The 19,842-nt window shown below is 39.8% G+C and overlaps 1 protein-coding gene across 2 annotated transcripts in view; it reads left to right on the top strand.

The window, feature by feature from the left end:
- nek7 (NIMA-related kinase 7) overlaps positions 1-10,513 on the top strand; it is a 90,652-nt gene extending 80,139 nt beyond the window's left edge. For both annotated transcript variants that reach the window (XM_058072364.1, XM_058072363.1), the window contains 2 exons: positions 1,686-1,799; positions 6,668-10,513. In XM_058072364.1, the coding sequence (XP_057928347.1) occupies positions 1,686-1,799; positions 6,668-6,778 (225 nt within the window). In that variant the 3' untranslated portion in view covers positions 6,779-10,513. The remainder of the gene's footprint in view (positions 1-1,685; positions 1,800-6,667) is intronic.
- The last annotated feature ends 9,329 nt before the right edge of the window (positions 10,514-19,842 follow it).

The following is a 19,842-nucleotide window of genomic DNA, read 5'->3' as shown; positions in this document are numbered from 1 at the left end:
TCCCACATTCCAAAAACATGCTAGGTTAATTAGCGACTCCAAATTGTCCATAGGTATGAATGTGAGTGTGAATGGTTGTTTGTCTATATGTGCCCTGTGATTGGCTGGCCACCAGTTATTTTTTATTAATTATTAATTATTTTTATTTTTTTTATTTTTATTTTTATTTTTGTTTTTGTTTTTTTTTTTGTTTGTTTTTGTTTTTATTTTTATTTTTATTTTTATTTTTATTTTTATTTTTATTTTTATTTTACCAGTCCAGGGTGTACCCCGCCTCTCTTGTTCAAAGACAGCTGGGATAGGCTCCAGCACCCCCACGACAGTATCACTCGGATACTGTGAACATCCAGCAGCAACACCACATTTTGGCATGACTACTATTTTGATAAAAAATATACTGAACCAGGGCTGCAAGGCGGCCGGGTGGTTAGCACACAGGCCTCACAGCTAGGAGACCCGAGTTCAGTTCCACCCTCGGCCATCTCTGTGTGGAGTTTGCATGTTCTCCCCGTGCATGCGTGGGTTTTCTCCGGGTACTCCGGTTTCCTCCCACATTCCAAAAACATGCTAGGTTAATTGGCGACTCCAAATTGTCCATAGGTATGAATGTGAGTGTGAATGGTTGTTTGTCTATATGTGCCCTGTGATTGGCTGGCCACCAGTCCAGGGTGTACCCCGCCTCTCGCCCCAAGACAGCTGGAATAGGCTCCAGCACTTGAGACCTGTAATATTTGTTATCATTGTTATGTTTTCATATAAATTGAGGAAGCAAAAACAGTATCGGCCACAAATATCGGCCCAAGCAAAATTGGCAATCGGCTAATGGAAAAAATCGGTATCGGCATCAGCCGGAAAAAAAACACATTGGTCGATCCCTAATATATACAATATTTACAATAACATTATAACCCTGTTACACATACACAAGTGTCGGCAGCACTGGAGGCAATGTGGATGAAGTGTCCTTCCAACAGTGACAAGTTGTAGGGGGGACAGATCGACCTTCTGGTTTCTGGTGGACCTCCTCTACCTCCTGAGCCACTGCTTATGCAATAAATACATGATAACACAGTCACTCTTATTGGAAATGTTGATACAAAATTTAAGGAGAACATCAACTCTCCCACAAATATTCGGGATCTACTGTATACACCAGGGGCCTCAAACACGCGGCCCGCGGGCCAAATGTGGTCCGCAGGACACTAGTTTGAGGCCCCCGCCTTGATATGAAAGTTTAATGTTAGTGCGGCCCGCGCAAGTTTGATATGGATGCTGTATGGTATCATGTACCCAGAAAAAATTATTACGTTTGATTAATGTTCATGTTAAAGGTTAAATAACTGTTAATAGTTATCCTCCCTATCCGTGTGGAAATGGTAAGTTTTTTGCTTTTTTTAAGTTTAAAGGAAAAAACTTGAAGGCTACCGTTTAGGTCAGGGGCCTCAAACATGTGGCCCACTGGACACTAGTTTGAGGCCCCCGCCTTGATATGAAAGTTTAATGTTAGTGCGGCCCGCGCAAGTTTGATATGGATGCTGTATGGTATCATGTACCCAGAAAAAATTATTTCGTTTGATTAATGTTCATGTTAAAGGTTAAATAACTGTTAATGGTTATCCTCCCTATCCGTGTGGAAGTGGTAAGTTTTTGGCTATTTAAGTTTAAGTTGTCTTCATGTCTTTTAGATGGCTGCCCTACAGAGTCCGTTCTATGGGGATAAGATGAACCTCTATTCTCTTTGTAAGAAGATCGAACAGTGCGACTACCCTCCTCTTCCCTCGGATCACTACTCAGAGGAGGTAAGTAATGTAGTATCACTCTGTAAGTACTTTTAATGCATATTAAAATCTTCAGTGAACACTCAAAACGATGATATTTTGAAACTTTATTGACCTTTTTAACATTGTCTGAAATCCATCCAAGTTTTTGAGCACGGTATATTTCTCTTTAATATCATTACTCTATGATGAAAAGGCCGGCATTGGCTTGGTTTGAAAAATGAAATGCTGCATATCAAAAGCATCTGGCTGTGCTACAGACTGGGGGGGGGGGGGGGGTGAAGCTAAATGAGCTTGAGTGTCGTGTTTCCCTAACTAAATGTTAAATTATCTGCCGTAATTCAGCAAAGCCTCATTCGTGCACATGTAATGCAGTCAGGCTGCGGTTAACAATGGCATGGTAGCTGCTGATTGCCTGTGACGTGTGTGTGTGTGTGTGTGTGTGTGTGCGGAGTTTCGCATTTATTTATGTGCTGGCTGTGCATGTGTCATTTTGTTGGAAAAAAATGATTAATTTTTCTCAAATCTCCATGCAAGTATATATTTCTACGGGTAAAAATGGAAGGGTGTTACATGTTACATTTCGCCAATGATAGCAGCATAAAGTGGCACTTTTGGGCATGGATTTTTTTTAATCTCAAACATTTTTTTCTTGACCGGTGCATTGAAGTTCTCTCCTCTCGCTGACCGCTTTGCCTCACTTGACTTTTATAAGCAGCAGGAAACCACAAGCTTCGCTTTGTATGAAGGCTAAAAAACATCTTATTAACACCAATAACATACCTTGTTTGCGCTTTGCTGTCTATTTAAACCAGGGGTCTCAAACTCAATTTACCTGGGGGCCACTGGAGCTAGGGTCTGGGCAAGGCTAGGCCGCATCAGGTATTCAAAAAAAAAAAAAACCAAAAAAACGCATTTATTAAAAACAGAAAAATATACAAACTTTTTCAGTGCTTTGGTTCCAATTTTCTACAATAAAAGCTCTGATAAAACATTCCACTGTTCTCAAATATCTTAATTTTTATTTTTCTACACAAAATAAGATGACAAATAAATAAGAATGAAAATCAATCAATCAGTAATAAATAAATATAATAATAATAATAAAACAGCAAATAATAAAAACTTAAGAAACCACATATAGTTGGTGGGTAGACAAATTATTTTTTTCAGATTAAAATGAACAAAGCATTATTAGAGCCCTGTAGACATGACAAAACACGACTATAGTCACATTTATACTCTTTTTATTTACAACATATTGCGCAACTGCAGGGTCTTGAGACACATGCTAACTCGCAAACTAGAGAGCTAGCGACCTAAACGGTAGCCTTCAAGTTATTTCCTTTAAACTTAAATAGCCAAAAACTTACCACTTCCACACGGATAGGGAGGATAACTATTAACAGTTATTTAACCTTTAACATGAACATTAATCAAACGTAATAATTTTTTCTGGGTACATGATACCATACAGCATCCATATCAAACTTGCGCGGGCCGCACTAACATTAAATTTTCATATCAAGGCGGGGCCTCAAACTAGTGTCCTGCGGGCCACATTTGGCCCGCGGGGCCGCGTGTTTGAGACCCCTGATTTAAACCCTCCTGCATTGAATGCAATTGTATTGTTTGTTTGTTGCATTAATGCCATAATTATGGATGCTTTTTATTTTTTTTCAATTTCTGATATATACTTAAAATACACACACACACTGATATGCAGGCAAGCAAGACGCTTATGGTCATTACCTGCGTGTCTCCACTTTACTGCCATCGTGTCTGCATGCAAGAGTCCACAGTGGGTAGTTTGAAGTTGCCGCACTAACTCCCGCCGAGTGCTTTTCATTACACTTTGGTGTTTACTTCATTAGGTTGACAAAGGCTAATTGCGTGGCGTTTCATGTCCTTTTGCACGTGTGTGTTTTTTTTTTATGTGCACGAGCCGTCGCACAAGCACGTATTTGTTACAGTAGCTCCCTCTTCGCAAAAAAAAAAAAACACACCCACCGCTCGGAGCTGGAAGCGTGCCCCACATGTCACCCCCCCACACCCCCATCCCCAATCCCGGAGAAAGGGAGACAAAGCGATAGAGTGAACGAATGATGGAGCACGAGACAGGCTGATGGAGAGATGGAGATGAGGAGGGGGGGGGGGGGTTGCCTACAGCGCCTGTCTGGATGTAAACAATGCTCCTGAAGGATCGGCAGCAAACTGTCAGCTGCTCATCTTTGTTGTGTCATTTAACCATCTCTCCGTCTATGCTTTCCACCCCCCCCCCTCCGCACACACCCGCTTTCCCCCTCCACCCGCCCGCCACCTGACACTTTCCACCGCTCTCCCCCACCCCACTCGCCATGCAAAAGAAGCGCATGAATATTTTACATATCTGCATTTTTTTTTTTTTCTAAACCCCACCCAAATCTCCAATTCGGCGATACTAATTCTCACACTCTGCACCCACATACGCACAGTCGCAAGTCGTCCGAGCCACTGCCGTGCAACAGCAGCCCAGGAAGTTGGCAGACAGTTACCATAGCGACCTCACATAGATGTGTTTTTTTTTTTTCCTCTGCATCCTTTATTCTTCTTCTTTTTTTTTTTTTTTTTTTTTAATGATGGTGGTGGCTGTTCCGCATGTGAGCCTGTCTATCTGCTCCAATCAGCCGCTTTGCTTGGCTTAGTGTGTGAGTGCTGGCATGAAGTGGCTCTGTGTGTGTGTGTGTGTGTGTGTGTGTGTGTGCGTGTGTGGATAAATGTGGACTTGGGTGAAATTCTGCTGTCCAACAAGCGATTAGTGCGCTCAGTCCAGTTACTTGTTGCTTTTTTTTTTTTTTTTACCGCTTTAAAGGAGAGAGCTCATTAAAAGAAGAGTTTTCCTCTCTTGGGTCGTTTTTTTATTCTTTTCACCGGAGCGGGAGTATAAGTCGCACAAGGCCAAAAATGCATAATCAGGTAGAAAAAAAAACATACATAAGTCTCTCTGGAGTATAAGTCGCACACGGCCAAAAATGCATAAATAGGTCGAAAAAAACATACATAAGTCTCTCTGAAGTATAAGTCGCACAAGGCCAAAAATGCATAATTAGGTCGAAAAAAACATACATAAGTCTCTCTGGAGTATAAGTCGCACAAGGCCAAAAATGCATAATCAGGTAGAAAAAAAACACACATAAGTCTCTCTGGAGTATAAGTTGCACAAGGCCAAAAATGCATAATTAAGTCGAAAAAAAACATACATAAGTCGCACAAGGCCAAAAATGCATTATTAGGTAGAAAAAAAACATACATAAGTCTCTCGGGAGTATAAGTCGCACAAGGCCAAAAATGCATAATCAGGTAGAAAAAAAACATACATAAGTCTCTCTGGAGTATAAGTCGCACAAGGCCAAAAATGCATAATTAGGTCGAAAAAAAAAACATACATAAGTCTCTCTGGAGTATAAGTCGCACAAGGCCAAAAATGCATAAATAGGTCGAAAAAAAACATACATAAGTCTCTCTGGAGTATAAGTCGCACAAGGCCAAAAATGCATAATTAGGTCGAAAAAAACATACATAAGTCCCTCTGGAGTATAAGTCGCACAAGGCCAAAAATGTATAATTAGGTAGAAAAAAAAACATACATAAGTCTCTCTGGAGTATAAGTCGCACAAGGCCAAAAATGCATAATCAGGTAGAAAAAAAAAAACATACATAAGTCTCTCTGGAGTATAAGTCGCACAAGGCCAAAAATGCATAAATAGGTCGAAAAAAAACATACATAAGTCTCTCTGGAGTATAAGTCGCACAAGGCCAAAAATGCATAAATAGGTCGAAAAAAACATACATAAGTCTCTCTGGAGCATAAGATGCACAAGGCCAAAAATGCATAATCAGGTAGAAAAAAAAACATACATAAGTCTCTCTGGAGTATAAGTCGCACAAGGCCAAAAATGCATAATTAGGTCGAAAAAAAACATACATAAGTCTCTCTGGAGTATAAGTCGCACAAGGCCAAAAATGCATAATTAGGTCGAAAAAAACATACATAAGTCGCACAAGGCCAAAAATGCATAATCAGGTAGAAAAAAACATACATAAGTCCCTCTGGAGTATAAGTCGCACAGGGCCAAAAATGTATAATTAGGTCGAAAAAAAAACATACGTAAGTCGCACAAGGCCAAAAATACATAATTAGGTCGAAAAAAACATACATAAGTCTCTCTGGAGTATAAGTCGCACAAGGCCCAAAAATGCATAATTAGGTCGAAGAAAAACATACATAAGTCTGTCTGGAGTATAAGTCGCACAAGGCCAAAAATGCATAATTAGGTCGAAAAAAACATACATAAGTCACTCTGGAGTATAAGTCGCACAAGGCCAAAAATGCATAATTAGGTCGAAAAAAACATACATAAGTCACACAAGGCCAAAAATGCATAATTAGGTCGAAAAAAACATACATAAGTCTCTCTGGAGTATAAGTCGCACAAGGCCAAAAATGCATAATTAGGTCGAAAAAAACATACATAAGTCGCACAAGGCCAAAAATACATAATTAGGTCGAAAAAAACATACATAAGTCTCTCTGGAGTATAAGTCGCACAAGGCCAAAAATACATAAATAGGTCGAAAAAAAACATACATAAGTCTCTCTGGAGTTAAGTCGCACGAGGCCAAAAATGCATAATTAGGTAGGAAAAAAACATACATAAGTCGCACAAGGCCAAAAATGCATAATTAGGTAAAAAAAAACATACATAAGTCTCTCTGGAGTATAAGTCGCATTTCATTTCATTTCATTTTGAAACAGCACAGTCACTGCAACATCATTAATGGCATTATTTTTTTCCCCCTTTTTTTTATCCCCTCCTACACCAACCCCCCTCTCTCATCCTTCTCATCAGCTGAGGAACTTGGTAGATATGTGCATCAACCCCGACCCGGAGAAGAGGCCGGACATCACCTACGTGTACGACATCGCCAAACACATGCAGAACCTGACGCAGGGCAGCTAAGCCCGGAAAATACACAAACTATAGCTTGTACAAACACAACTCAATTCCCATGCTGGACGTGTACTACATCTATCTGCTTCTATGCAATTACTTAGTCCAGAGCTCGTTGTTGTGATAAGCGGGACAGCATTTGTAATATGTTGGGTTTTTTTTTTTTATCTAAAACGTGAGTGGCAGCCTAAATCCTTTTTGGCTCAAGGGGGGGGGGAAACATTGCCCACTAAACTCTCTCAATTAGAAATCACTCTTTATATTAGCGGTCTAATACTTTTTCTCCTTTTTCATTTAGAGCCCCGACACTGTTTACATGTACGCAGGTTATACTTACTTAACAATTGCTGCAGAAAAAAAAAATGAAAGTAAATAATTTTGTAAAAGGTTTATTTTGCGATAACGGCACAACTGATAGAAGTGAGACGACGGAAGTGTTATGTTGCACTTTTTTTTTTTACCCTGGTACTAAGGCTTGGCAGGGTAATCATGTCAAATGAATGTAAGTCGTTCAGAGAGGATGGAGTCGTAACGTGCAGGAAATAGGAGCAATGCACGGGCAAATGTTGTCATTGGATGTTAGCATGCATTGTCGTTGAAAAGTCAGCTTGAAGGAGTAGTAGAAAAAAGTTCAGTTTGGACATGGTATTTCTTAGCAAATGGGGGGTAAAAAAAAACCAAAACAAAAACATATGAGCCACCAGGAAGTTGGTGTTTATTGCTAAAATAGTGTTAACATTGCTGTGTAAGTTTGCCGTGTGTTCCTTGTGAGGGGATCAAATATCTTACAGACAGTTGATTCTTTCCGTTTGTAGATTATATTAAGTGTTATACAGAAACATGGCAGCCACTCTGTACTGAAAAAATATGTTTTACCAGAATATCAAAACAGTTACACTATGTGGTTAGGGTATATGATGAATACAAATACCGAGGTCCTACAAAATTCTCATGAGAACAGGTTCTATCTTCCTGATTTCTGTTCACATTTAACATACCAAAGTTTTATTCACTGTACGTTTTAGCGGCAATTAAATATATAAAATAGGTTTACAACAGTGTGTCACAGCACTGACTATCATCTGCTTGCTTTGTGGTGCTGCCACACGGAAAGGCGTAGGTTATATAAGGTCATGGTGACGCTTTATTTGCTTTTACATGGATTGTCTTTTAACCTACCGTATTTTCTGGACTATAAGTCGCTCCGGAGTATAAGTCGCACAAGGCCAAAAATGCATAATTAGGTAGAAAAAAAACATACATAAGTCGCTCTGGAGTATAAGTCGCACAAGGCCAAAAATGCATAATTAGGTCAAAAAAAACATACATAAGTCGCACAAGGCCAAAAATGCATAATTAGGTCAAAAAAAACATACATAAGTCGCACAAGGTCAAAAATGCATAATTAAGTAGAAAAAAAACATACATAAGTCTCTCTGGAGTATAAGTCGCACAAGGCCAAAAATGCATAATTAGGTAAAAAAAAAAAACATACATAAGTCGCTCTGGAGTATAAGTCGCACAAGGCCAAAAATGCATCATTAGGTAGAAAAACCATACATAAGTCACTCTGAAGTATAAGTCGCACAAGGCCAAAAATGCATAATTAGGTAGAAAAAAAGCATACATAAGTCTCTCTGGAGTATAAGTCGCACAAGGCCAAAAATGCATAATTAGGTTGAATATAAGTCGCACAAGGCCAAAAGTGCATAATTAGGTCGAAAAAAACATACATAAGTCACTCTGGAGTATAAGTCGCACAAGGCCAAAAATGCATAAATAGGTTGAAAAAAACATACATAAGTCGCACAAGGCCAAAAATGCATAATTAGGTCGAATAAACCCCATACATAAGTCTCTCTGGAGTATAAGTCGCACAAGGCCAAAAATGCATAATTCGGTCCAAAAAAAACATACATAAAAAAACATACATAAGTCGCTCTGGAGTATAAGTCGCACAAGGCCAAAAATGCATAAATAGGTTGAAAAAAACATACATAAGTCGCACAAGGCCAAAAATGCATAATTAGGTCGAAAAAACCCCATACATAAGTCTCTCTGGAGTATAAGTCGCACAAGGCCAAAAATGCATAATTATGTAGAAAAAAAACATACATAAGTCTCTCTGGAGTACAAGTCGCACAAGGCCAAAAATGCATAATTCGGTCGAAAAAAACATACATAAGTTGCTCTGGAGTATAAGTCGCACAAGGCCAAAAATGCATAAATAGGTAGAAAAAAACATACATAAGTTGCATTTTTAGCAGGTAATTTATTTTACAAAGTACTTGACCAAAACAGACATTACATCATGTTGGAATGCAAGTTCTAAAAAAATAATAAAAATGACCAGAAAAGGTGTCCAGTGTTTATGTAACATAAACAGTTTTTTCATTTATAAGTCGCTCTGGAGTATAAGTCACAGGAACAGCCAACCTATGAAAAAAAAGTGCGACTTATAGTCCGGAAAATACGGTAATTGAATGAGTTGCAAACATGCTACATTTTATCTTGTTTCATTACCATCAAATACATCCGACAGCAGATATCATATCTTTATTTTTTATTTTTGTCCTTGTTTCTGTTTACTCCCAAACCCCCTCCATCATAATATACATTCAGTATCATTTGGTATTTATTGACTTCATTCACAATACTCAGTATTTTTATAATTTTTTTCCAAGCATGTTATTTTCAATGCCACAGCGGAACCTTTGGTTAAGTTATTTTTTTCTACATAAGAAATAACGGAAATCCAATTAATATGTTCCAGACATTAAAAAAAAATATTAACAAAAAATGCATTTTATAGAGATTTTTTTTTTTTACATGAAAAAAATTGTGAAATAATTCTAAATATATATATATTAATGGCATTGAAAACCAAAGTATGACCGTATTTTTATTTGTGTTTTTTAACAGATTGAGATTTTTTAAAAAAAATGCCTCATAAGTGAGATTTGTTTTTTACATGAAAAAAAATTGTGAAATAATTCTAAATATATATATTAATGGCATTGAAAACCAAAGTATGACCGTATTTTTATTTGTGTTTTTTAACAGATTGAGATAAATAAAAAAAATGCCTCATAAGTGAGACTATTGGCTTTAAACATGTTTACAACACCAAAACGTCATTGTGACCCATCACCCCCAGAAGGGATGTATGTATCCCATATTGTTCTTTGAATTATGCAAAATAAATTGTCATTTCAATGTTTTGTCTCTAAAGGAAAATGCATATACTGTATGTAACTTTTTTTTTTCCATTGTCCTTGTCCTGAAGCTCATTGATTTTGAACATGAAATATGCTGTTGACTTTTGCATTGCTTTGCCTGAACTCTGTTGTGTGCATTGAGTATTGTTTTGTGTTTGCTGCACAGACAATTAAATCCAGGTCGTTTGTAAGTCCTCACAAGGGGCTTGTTAAACATACACAGTACCGGGGGATTGTAGTGGTTCTTATTAGAGGGTAAAATTTCTTATCGTCATGCAAAGTATCACAGGGCTCTCTACTGTGCCCCATTATTTTTTTTACCTTGACTCGGTTGCATTTTCCAAAGGCCAATCGAAAGTGTGTCATCGCAGAGCCGAGGGTAATTTTCCCAAAAGTCAAATTACAGGCACTAGAGGCGTTATTTATGGTTTGGCTAGTGGTTGTTTTGGTTTCATCTCACACTAAAGAGTCTGGGCCGTGCCGTGTATTGTAGCGAAAATGCAATAAAACTCTCACATGTCTTCTATTTGAGCTCATGCCTGAATTTCTATTTCCATTCATATCCCGACCAATTACTCAAATACATAATGTGTAATGTGTTCATGTGTTGACTGTACACCTCTTTTTCTTTCTGCTACCACAGTACATTCATAGTACAGCAAAACCTGTGCAGTATTTGTCACCACACATATGGTACACACACACACAAACATCCTAAACCTTCTTTTTTTGCAGTCTAAGCACCTTTTATCTGTCCGTTTTTGAGACCTACAGTTAATGTCCAAGGTTAATATTGTCAAGGGGGGTGCTGGAGCCTATCCCAGCTGTCTTCGGGCAAGAGGCGGGGTACACCCTGGACTGGTCGCCAGCCAATCACAGGGCACATATAGACAAACAACCATTCACACTCACATTCATACCTATGGACAATTTGGAGTCGCTAATTAACCTAGCATGTTTTTGGAATGTGGGTGCTGGAGCCTATCCCAGCTGTCTTCGGGCAAGAGGCGGGGTACACCCTGGACTGGTCGCCAGCCAATCAAAGAACATGCAAACTCCACACAGAGATGGCCGAGGGTGGAATTGAACTCGGGTCTCCTAGCTGTGAGGTCTGTGTGCTAACCACCCGTCCGCCTTGCAGCCCTGGTTCAGTATATTTTTCATCAAAATAGTAGTCATGCCAAAATGTTGTGTTGCTGCTGGATGTTCACAGTATCCGAGTGATACTGTCGTGGGGGTGCTGGAGCCTATCCCAGCTGTCTTCGAACTAGAGAGGCGGGGTACACCCTGGACTGGTGGCCAGCCAATCACAGGGCACATATAGACAAACAACCATTCACACTCACATTCATACCTATGGACAATTTGGAGTCGCTAATTAACCTAGCATGTTTTTTGGAATGTGGGAGGAAACCGGAGTACCCGGAGAAAACCCACGCATGCAAACTCCACACAGAGATGGCCGAGGGTGGAATTGAACTCGGGTCTCCTAGCTATGAGGTCTGCGCGCTAACCACTCGACCTCCGTGCAGCCTGTTCTTATTTCAATGGCGAAATATCCAGTTCTGATAACTTTGACTCCACTTTCGTTTTCTTGCACCACGGGTGTCAAACTCAAGGACCGGGTGCCAGATTGTTTCATGTGGTCCTTGAAAACCTGGAAATAATTAGTTATCTCTCTTGCTAATATAGTTAGTTTGTCAATTTTAGACAGGGCTGCACAACGGTAGAGTGGTTAGCGTACAGGCCTCACAGCTAGGAGACCCGAGTTCAATTCCACCCTCTGTGGAATTTGCATGTTCTCCCCGTGCATGCGTGGGTTTTCTCCGGGTACTCCGGTTTCCTCCCACATTCCAAAAACATGCTAGGTTAATTGGCGACTCCAAATTGTCCATAGGTATGAATGTGAGTGTGAATGGTTGTTTGTCTATATGTGCCCTGTGATTGGCTGGCCACCAGTCCAGGGTGTATCCCTCCAGAGTCTAACACACTTTCCGAGCCTTCTCTACCACACCTTCATGCACTCCTGCAAGGAGTTGCCAACAAGTTGCCCTTCTGAAACTCTTGCCTCTTCCTGCATACTGAAAGAAGCCGGTTGATCATCTGACCCTGTGGCAAGAACATTCAGAGTTCAATGCCCACTCACATCGAAAAATGCCATCAACATAAACAGTCCTGGAACTTTTCTGACACCTCTTAGGAATGGAACATTTTTGTCCTTGCCAGGTGCTGCAGTGACGTCAGCCTCCCGGTTCGGAAGCAGCATTACAGCGTCATTCATCGTTTTCTGTGCCGCTTGTCCTCCAATGAAATGCTTATCTCAGATGAAATGCATTATGGGAAAACTTTCAAATCCTGTTTTAATTTCTGTTTGGCAGCAACAAGTTGCCCTTCCGAAACTCTTGCCTCTTCTCGCATAATGAAAGAAGGCGGTTGACCCTGTGGCAAGAACATTCAGAGTTCAATGCCCCCTCACATCGGAAAAATGCCATCAACATAATCTGACACCTGTTAGGAATGGAACATTTTTGTCTTTGCCAGGTGCTGCAGTGACGTCAGCCTCCAGGTGGGGAAGCAGCATTACAGCGCCATTCATAATTTTCTGTGCCGCTTGTCCTCCAATGAAATGCTTTTCTCAGATGAAATGCATTATGGGAAAACTTTCAAATCCTGTTTTTTTTTATGTGGCAAGAACATTCAGAGTTCAATGCCCCACTCACATCGAAAAATGCCATCAACATAAACACTCCTGGAACTTTTCTGACACCTGTTAGGAATGGAACATTTTTGTGCTTGCTAGGTGCTGCAGTGACGTCAGCCTCCCGGTTCGGAAGCAGCATTACAGCGCCATTCATCGTTTTCTATGCCGCTTGTCCTCCAATGAAATGCTTATCTCAGACGAAATGCATTATGGGAAAACTTTCAAATCCCGTTTTAATTTCTGTTTGGCAGCAACAAGTTGCCCTTCCGAAACTCTTGCCTCTTCTCGCGTACTGAAAGAAGCCGGTTGACCCTGTGGCAAGAACATTCAGAGTTCAATGCCCCCTCACATCGGAAAAATTCCATCAACATAATCTGACACCTGTTAGGAATGGAACATTTTTATCTTTGCCAGGTGCTGCAGTGACGTCAGCCTCCCGGTTCGGAAGCAGCATTACAGCGCCATTCATCATTTTCTGTGCCGCTTGTCCTCCAATGAAATGCTTTTCTCAGATGAAATGCATTATGGGAAAACTTTCAAATCCTGTTTTTTTATGTTTTTATGTCAAGAACATTCAGAGTTCAATGCCCCCACTCACATCGAAAAATGACATCAACATAAACAGTTCTGTAACTTTTCTGATACCTATTAGGAATGGAACATTTTTGTCCTTGCCAGGTGCTGCAGTGACGTCAGCCTCCCGGTTCGGAAGCAGCATTACAGCGCCATTCATCATGTCCTCCAATGAAATGCTTATCTCAGACGAAATGCATTATGGGAAAACTTTCAAATCCTGTTTTTTTTTTTTTTTTTTTAAACTTTATTGTTATTTGTATTGTATATTTCTTAGGTACCTTTTGAGTGTTAAGTTGAGGTGAAAGATGCTTGGAAAACACTCTTGCATCAGAGAGGAAATTGACTTTTATGTTTATTTCTAGAGCGTAAAAAACCCCTCTTAAGTGATTAAAACCAGAAAAGAGCAGAAGTTGCCGGATGCCAACATCCCTGTCAGCTCCCTGCGTTATTAGCCTTAAGCTGAAGCGCGTCTTACATGCTTTCCACTCCTCTCCAGAGGTAATGTTTGCTTAAAAGGCAATGTAGACATCTGCTCGCTTCATTTCAAACTCTCGAGTTCAATCCCCAAATGAGCAGACACACTAAAGTCTCGGAGTTTACAAGTTTGATCATTTTGTGCGTGCGCGCGGAGGCCTCCAGGATAGTGTGACTCTAAAGTTAATGTCGAAGCATAGCTAGCTGTGGGATACAGCGACTACAACGGTATTACAAGGACTTTAGATGTGAGGCGAGGCAAAGAGGCAATTATTTTACTGCTTCCTTTCCTTTTTCCTTGACTCCTTCCTGCTTGCATGTGGCCCGACAGTTCTGTAGTCGGCCGTGCAACTTAAGCCACAGGGAGCTCCATTTGAAGACCAAAAAAACTATACTTTTTTTGTGAAACTTCCTCATTTATACTAATATACTAATTTGTGTTGTTGTGTTTGAGGTCGTTAGCAGAACGGTTATGGTGCCTTGCTTCCCTTGAGCAAGCCCTTCCCGTCTTCTTCTGCACCCGGAGTCCAATCTATTGGTCGTCCAAATCCCTGTTGGTGAGTGTAGCATTGGGATGTTTTTTTTTTTGTTTTTTTTTGGGGGGGGGGGGGGGGGGGGTTGTCGGTCTCTCACTGTAATGAACTCCACAGGGACTGTTCACTTTCATCACCGCAAAAAAAAATTGCTCCCATTGGTGCATTGAACACAGTAAAAACAAACACAAGTAAATATCTGGAATTAATAACACACCTTATTAGCCGCTCCGGCTTTTTTTTTCAGCCCCTCCCTCAACGTAACGCTCATAATTCAAAGCATGGAAATATTCATATTTGGTCTGTAAAGGTTGACCAGTATTCTCATATCATGCAGTCTTTAGTCCATCTTGTGGTGAAAATTATTCACTGCACTTCACTGTGTGTTCTGTAGCAGGTCTTTGGACAATGGTGCTGTTGCATCATTCAGGCGAGGTTGTCTGAGGGGGGGGGGCGATACATTTTTTTAGTTGGCCCGTGGCACATAGAAATAAAAAATAAAATAATAATAAAATAATTAAAAAAATAAAATTAACCCCTAATCCCAGAAAAATTGGGCAAACACAGCAAAAAGGTAAAATATTAAGTTTTCAAGTTGAGGTTTTGCTGCTAATTAATAATTTTTAGCCTTTTTGCTGAAATTAATTGTAAACAAAAAATTCTCATTATTTGATTTTTCAGTAGGGCGGCACGGCGGTCGAGTGGTTAGCGCGCAGACCTCACAGCTAGGAGACCAGGGTTCAATTCCACCCTCGGCCATCTCTGTGTGGAGTTTGCATGTTCTCCCCGTGCATGCGTGGGTTTTCTCCGGGTACTCCGGTTTCCTCCCACATTCCAAAAACATGCTAGGTTAATTGGCGACTCCAAATTGTCCATAGGTATGAATGTGAGTGTGAATGGTTGTTTGTCTATATGTGCCCTGTGATTGGCTGGCGAACAGTCCAGGGTGTACCCCGCCTCTCGCCCGAAGACAGCTGGGATAGGCTCCAGCACCCCCACAACCCTCGTGAGGATAAGCGGTAGAAAATGAATGAATGAATGAGTTCTCCTCCTATTTTGTGTGGAAGTGGTAACTTTTTGGCTTCTTATTTTGTCTTTCCCCACCCTCGGCCATCTCTGTGTGGAGTTTGCATGTTCTCCCCGTGCATGCGTGGGTTTTCTCCGGGTACTCCGGTTTCCTCCCACATTCCAAAAACATGCTAGGTTAATTAGCGACTCCAAATTGTCCATTGGTATGAATGTGAGTGTGAATGGTTGTTTGTCTATATGTGCCCTGTGATTGGCTGGCCACCAGGGTGTACCCCGCCTCTCGCCCCAAGACAGCTGGGATAGGCTCCAGCACCCCCACAACCCTCGTGAGGATAAGCGGTAGAAAATGAATGAATGAATGAGTTCTCCTCCTATTTTGTGTGGAAGTGGTAACTTTTTGGCTTCTTATTTTGTCCAAATTGTCCATAGGTATGAATATGAGTGTGAATGGTTGTTTGTCTATATGTGCCCTGTGATTGGCTGGCCACCAGTCCAGGGTGTACCCCGCCTCTCGCCCGAAGACAGCTGGGATAGGCTCCAGCACCCCCGCGACCCTTGTGAGGATAAGCGTAGAAAATGGACGAATGAATGAATGAGTTCTCTTCCTATTTTGTGTGGAAGTGGTAACTTTTTGGCTTCTTATTTTGTCTTTCCCCACCCTCGGCCATCTCTGTGTGGAGTTTGCATGTTCTCCCTGTGCATGCGTGGGTTTTCTCCGGGTACTCCGGTTTCCTCCCACATTCCAAAAACATGCTAGGTTAATTAGCGACTCCAAATTGTCCATTGGTATGAATGTGAGTGTGAATGGTTGTTTGTCTATATGTGCCCTGTGATTGGCTGGCCACCAGTCCAGGGTGTACCCCGCCTCTCACCCCAAGACAGCTGGGATAGGCTCCAGCACCCCCGCGACCCTTGTGAGGAAAAAGCGGTAGAAAATGAATGAATGAATGATTTTTCAGTAGGTGGACACCCCTGCATTAATATGATTTAAATAGGCTGATATTTACATATGATATTATGAGTGCCATCACATTGCTGTTTTTGTGCTAGGGGGTAATAACTCGTAGTAATTATATATTTGTATATAATATTATCAAACTTCTACTAGATTATTACAGAGTACCATATATTTTGGTTTATTTATTGGCGACTCCAAATTGTCCATAGGTATGAATGTGAGTGTGAATGGTTGTTTGTCTATATGTGCCCTGTGATTGGCTGGCCACTAGTCCAGGGTGTACCCCGCCTCTCGCCCGAAGACAGCTGGGATAGGCTCCAGCACCCCCACGACCCCCTTGTGAGGATAAGCGGTAGAAAATGAATGAATGAATATTGCTAATATTGGACTGAACCAAACATTTTTGCTGCTATTTAAGTACAGTATAAGTACGTCTGTAGCGCACACACACACAAAAGCAGTCTCTGAGAAGTGATCAATAGTTTTTAGTCATGCTCTTTTTACATTGATAGATTCAATGATATTATGGTAATGGTAATGGTTTTATTTCATTTGAACATGCATCAGATTACAATTGAATGCATCACATAATCAGTTCACAGTTCCACATGTCCAAAAGGAGTAGGAAGAAGCAAAGCTTATTAAATCCTACCCCTCCATCTGGTACTTTTACAATCAGTAACTGTTACATTTGTTCACTTCCTGCTTTCCATAATCCAGTTTTTTTTTTTTTTTTAATAATGTACCTCGTACCGAAGTAGGAGGTGATATGAGCATCCAATGACATAATGGTTACCATAGTAAGTGTCAATATAGTGATATATATAGCACATCATGACTGGTTCAAGACTCTTCATCCTTGTATTTAGCAAACATCAACTGCTTGTATTGTTTCTTGAATTGGCTCATTGTTGTGCATTGTTTGATTTCCTTACTCAATCCATTCCATAGTTTGATTCCACATACTGAAATGCTATGGCTTTTTAACGTAGTCCTAGCATAGAAGTGTTTCAAATGTACTTCTTCCCTGAGATCATATTTCTCCTCTCTTGTAGAGAAGTATTGGATGACATTTTTAGCTAATTGGTTATTTTTAGCCTTATGCATTATTTTAGCTGTTTGAAGATGAACTATATCAGCAAGTTGAAGTATTTGTGATTTTAGAAATAAGGAGTTAGTATGTTCTCTGTAGGCGGCATTATGAATTATCCTTACTGGCCTTTTTGATATGGATGCTGTATGGTATCATGTACCCAGAAAAAATGATTACGTTTGATTAATGTTCATGTTAAAGGTTAAATAACTGTTAATAGTGATCCTCCCTATCCGTGTGGAAGTGGTAAGTTTTTGGCTTTTTTAAGTTTAAAGGAAATAACTTGAAGGCTACCGTTTAGGTCGCTAGCTCTCTAGTTTGCGAGTTAGCATTTTGTCTCAAGACAGTGCAGTTGCGCAATATGTTGTAAATAAGTCGTAGTATAAATGTGACTATAGTCGTGTTTTGTCATGTCTACAGGGCTCTAATAATGCTTTGTTCATTTTAATCTGAAAAAAAAATAATTTGTCTACCCACCAAGTATACGTGGTTTCTTATTTTTTTATTATTTGCTGTTTTATTATTATTATATTTATTTATTTATTACTGATTGATTGATTTTCTTTATTCTTGATCTTATTTTGTGTAGAAAAATAAAAATTAAAATATTTGAGAACAGTGGAATGTTTTATCAGAGCTTTTCTTGTAGAAAATCGGAACCAAAGCAAAGTTTATTCATTTTTCCGTTTTTAATAAATGCGTTTTTTTTTTGGAAAACCTGATGCTGCCCAGCCTGGCTCACCCAGACCCTAGCTCCAGTAGCCCCCAGGTAAATTGAGTTTGAGACCCCTGCATTAAAGTATTTGAATTTTCTGTGTGGTTTCACCCCTAAACTCCAATTGTTTGTGTAAACTTGCCAGAAAGGTCCCTGCTCAATCTTAAAATAGGTTTTAAGTTGAAAAATGTCTGTGATAATTTATAAGCATAGATGATGAAGTGTGAGTAAAAATATATTTGGATAATCTTTTAGCTCTCCCAGGTGATGAATGTTCTAAGAGGGAAAAAAATAGGACCGTTCCATAGGACATTGACTTGATTTTTTTTTTTTTTTTTTTTACCCCTCCCTTTACGTTTGTTTGTTTTTGTTTTTAGAAGCCTGGAATATCAATACTTGAGTGCACATTTGAAATAGCTTGTGGCGCATGCTTGGCAATGGCAGCCTGAGCTTCAAACATATTAGTTTGCTGGGAGTGGAGAACCACCAGGGACGGGCGGTCTCCAAACACACAGCCGGGAACAGCAGCAAAGTCCTGTTCATCATTTGAAAGCTGCTTTTGTTTGAACCCCTCAAACTTTAAGCAGGTTAAATTCATATTTAGAATAAAACACTCGTCTTGTAGACCTGTTCCGTTTTCAGGTTACGGTATTTGTCAGTGGCGGCTCTCCGGGGGGAAAATGTGAAGTTCAGATAAAGAAACGGCTGTCCTTGTAGTAGTCACATTTTTTTTAATACATATATATATAATATATCATATAGTATGTTCCGTGGTTGACAACTGCCTTTTATTAGTCCAATTTCAAGCCAATTTTATGTATTTCTTGCCTAAATTAATAATTTAATCATAAAAATGTCTCAATGAACTAAAATACAAATGGTGTCAATTATGTTACATTGATGATAGCATAGCCATAATCTCGCCGCGACTCTCCCAATGCTAGCATATGTCAATCTTGTTTCTTAAATGGCTTATTTTCCGTCTGTTATGTCGACTATATTTGCTAATAGAAGTGTCAATGCCGCTATAGGGGTGCTATATCATGTCTGCAGGGCTCTAATAATGTTAGAAACTGTATTTAGGGTCATAAACTGGTTTTATATGCAGAAAACTATGGAAAAATATTAGATTTTTAAATAATAATCATACTTGGGGAAAATTCAGTCAATTCTGATCTGGAACCAATTAATCATAAGTCAGCAACATGTAGGGCAGGGCTCTCAAACATGCGGCCCTTTGAACCCCTCAAACTTTAAGCAGGTTAAATTCATATTTAGAATAAAACACTCGTCTTGTAGGCCTGTTCCGTTTTTCAGGTTACGGTATTTGTCAGTGGCGGCTCTCTGGGGGAAAAAATGTGAAGTTCAGATAAAGAAACGGCTGTCCTCGTAGTAGTCACATTTTTTTAATATATATATATAATATATCATATAATATGTTTTGTGGTTGACAACTGCCTTTTATTAGTCCAATTTCAAGCCAATTTTATGTATTTCTTGCCTAAATTAACAATTTCATGGGCCCGCGGGCCAAATGTGGCCCGCAGGACACTAGTTTGAGGCCCCCGCCTTGATATGAAAGTTTAATGTGCAAGTTTGATATGGATGCTGTATGGTATCATGTACCCAGAAAAAATTATTACGTTTGATTAATGTTCATGTTAAAGGTTAAATAACTGTTAATAGTTATCCTCCCTATCCGTGTGGAAGTGGTAAGTTTTTGGCTATTTAAAAAAGGAAATAACTTGAAGGCTACCGTTTAGGTCGCTAGCTCTC

Source organism: Doryrhamphus excisus, chromosome 5, assembly GCF_030265055.1.
Source record: "Doryrhamphus excisus isolate RoL2022-K1 chromosome 5, RoL_Dexc_1.0, whole genome shotgun sequence".
In the NCBI taxonomy this organism is placed as follows: Eukaryota; Metazoa; Chordata; class Actinopteri; order Syngnathiformes; family Syngnathidae; genus Doryrhamphus; species Doryrhamphus excisus.
This window is presented reverse-complemented; position numbering and strand designations above follow the sequence as displayed.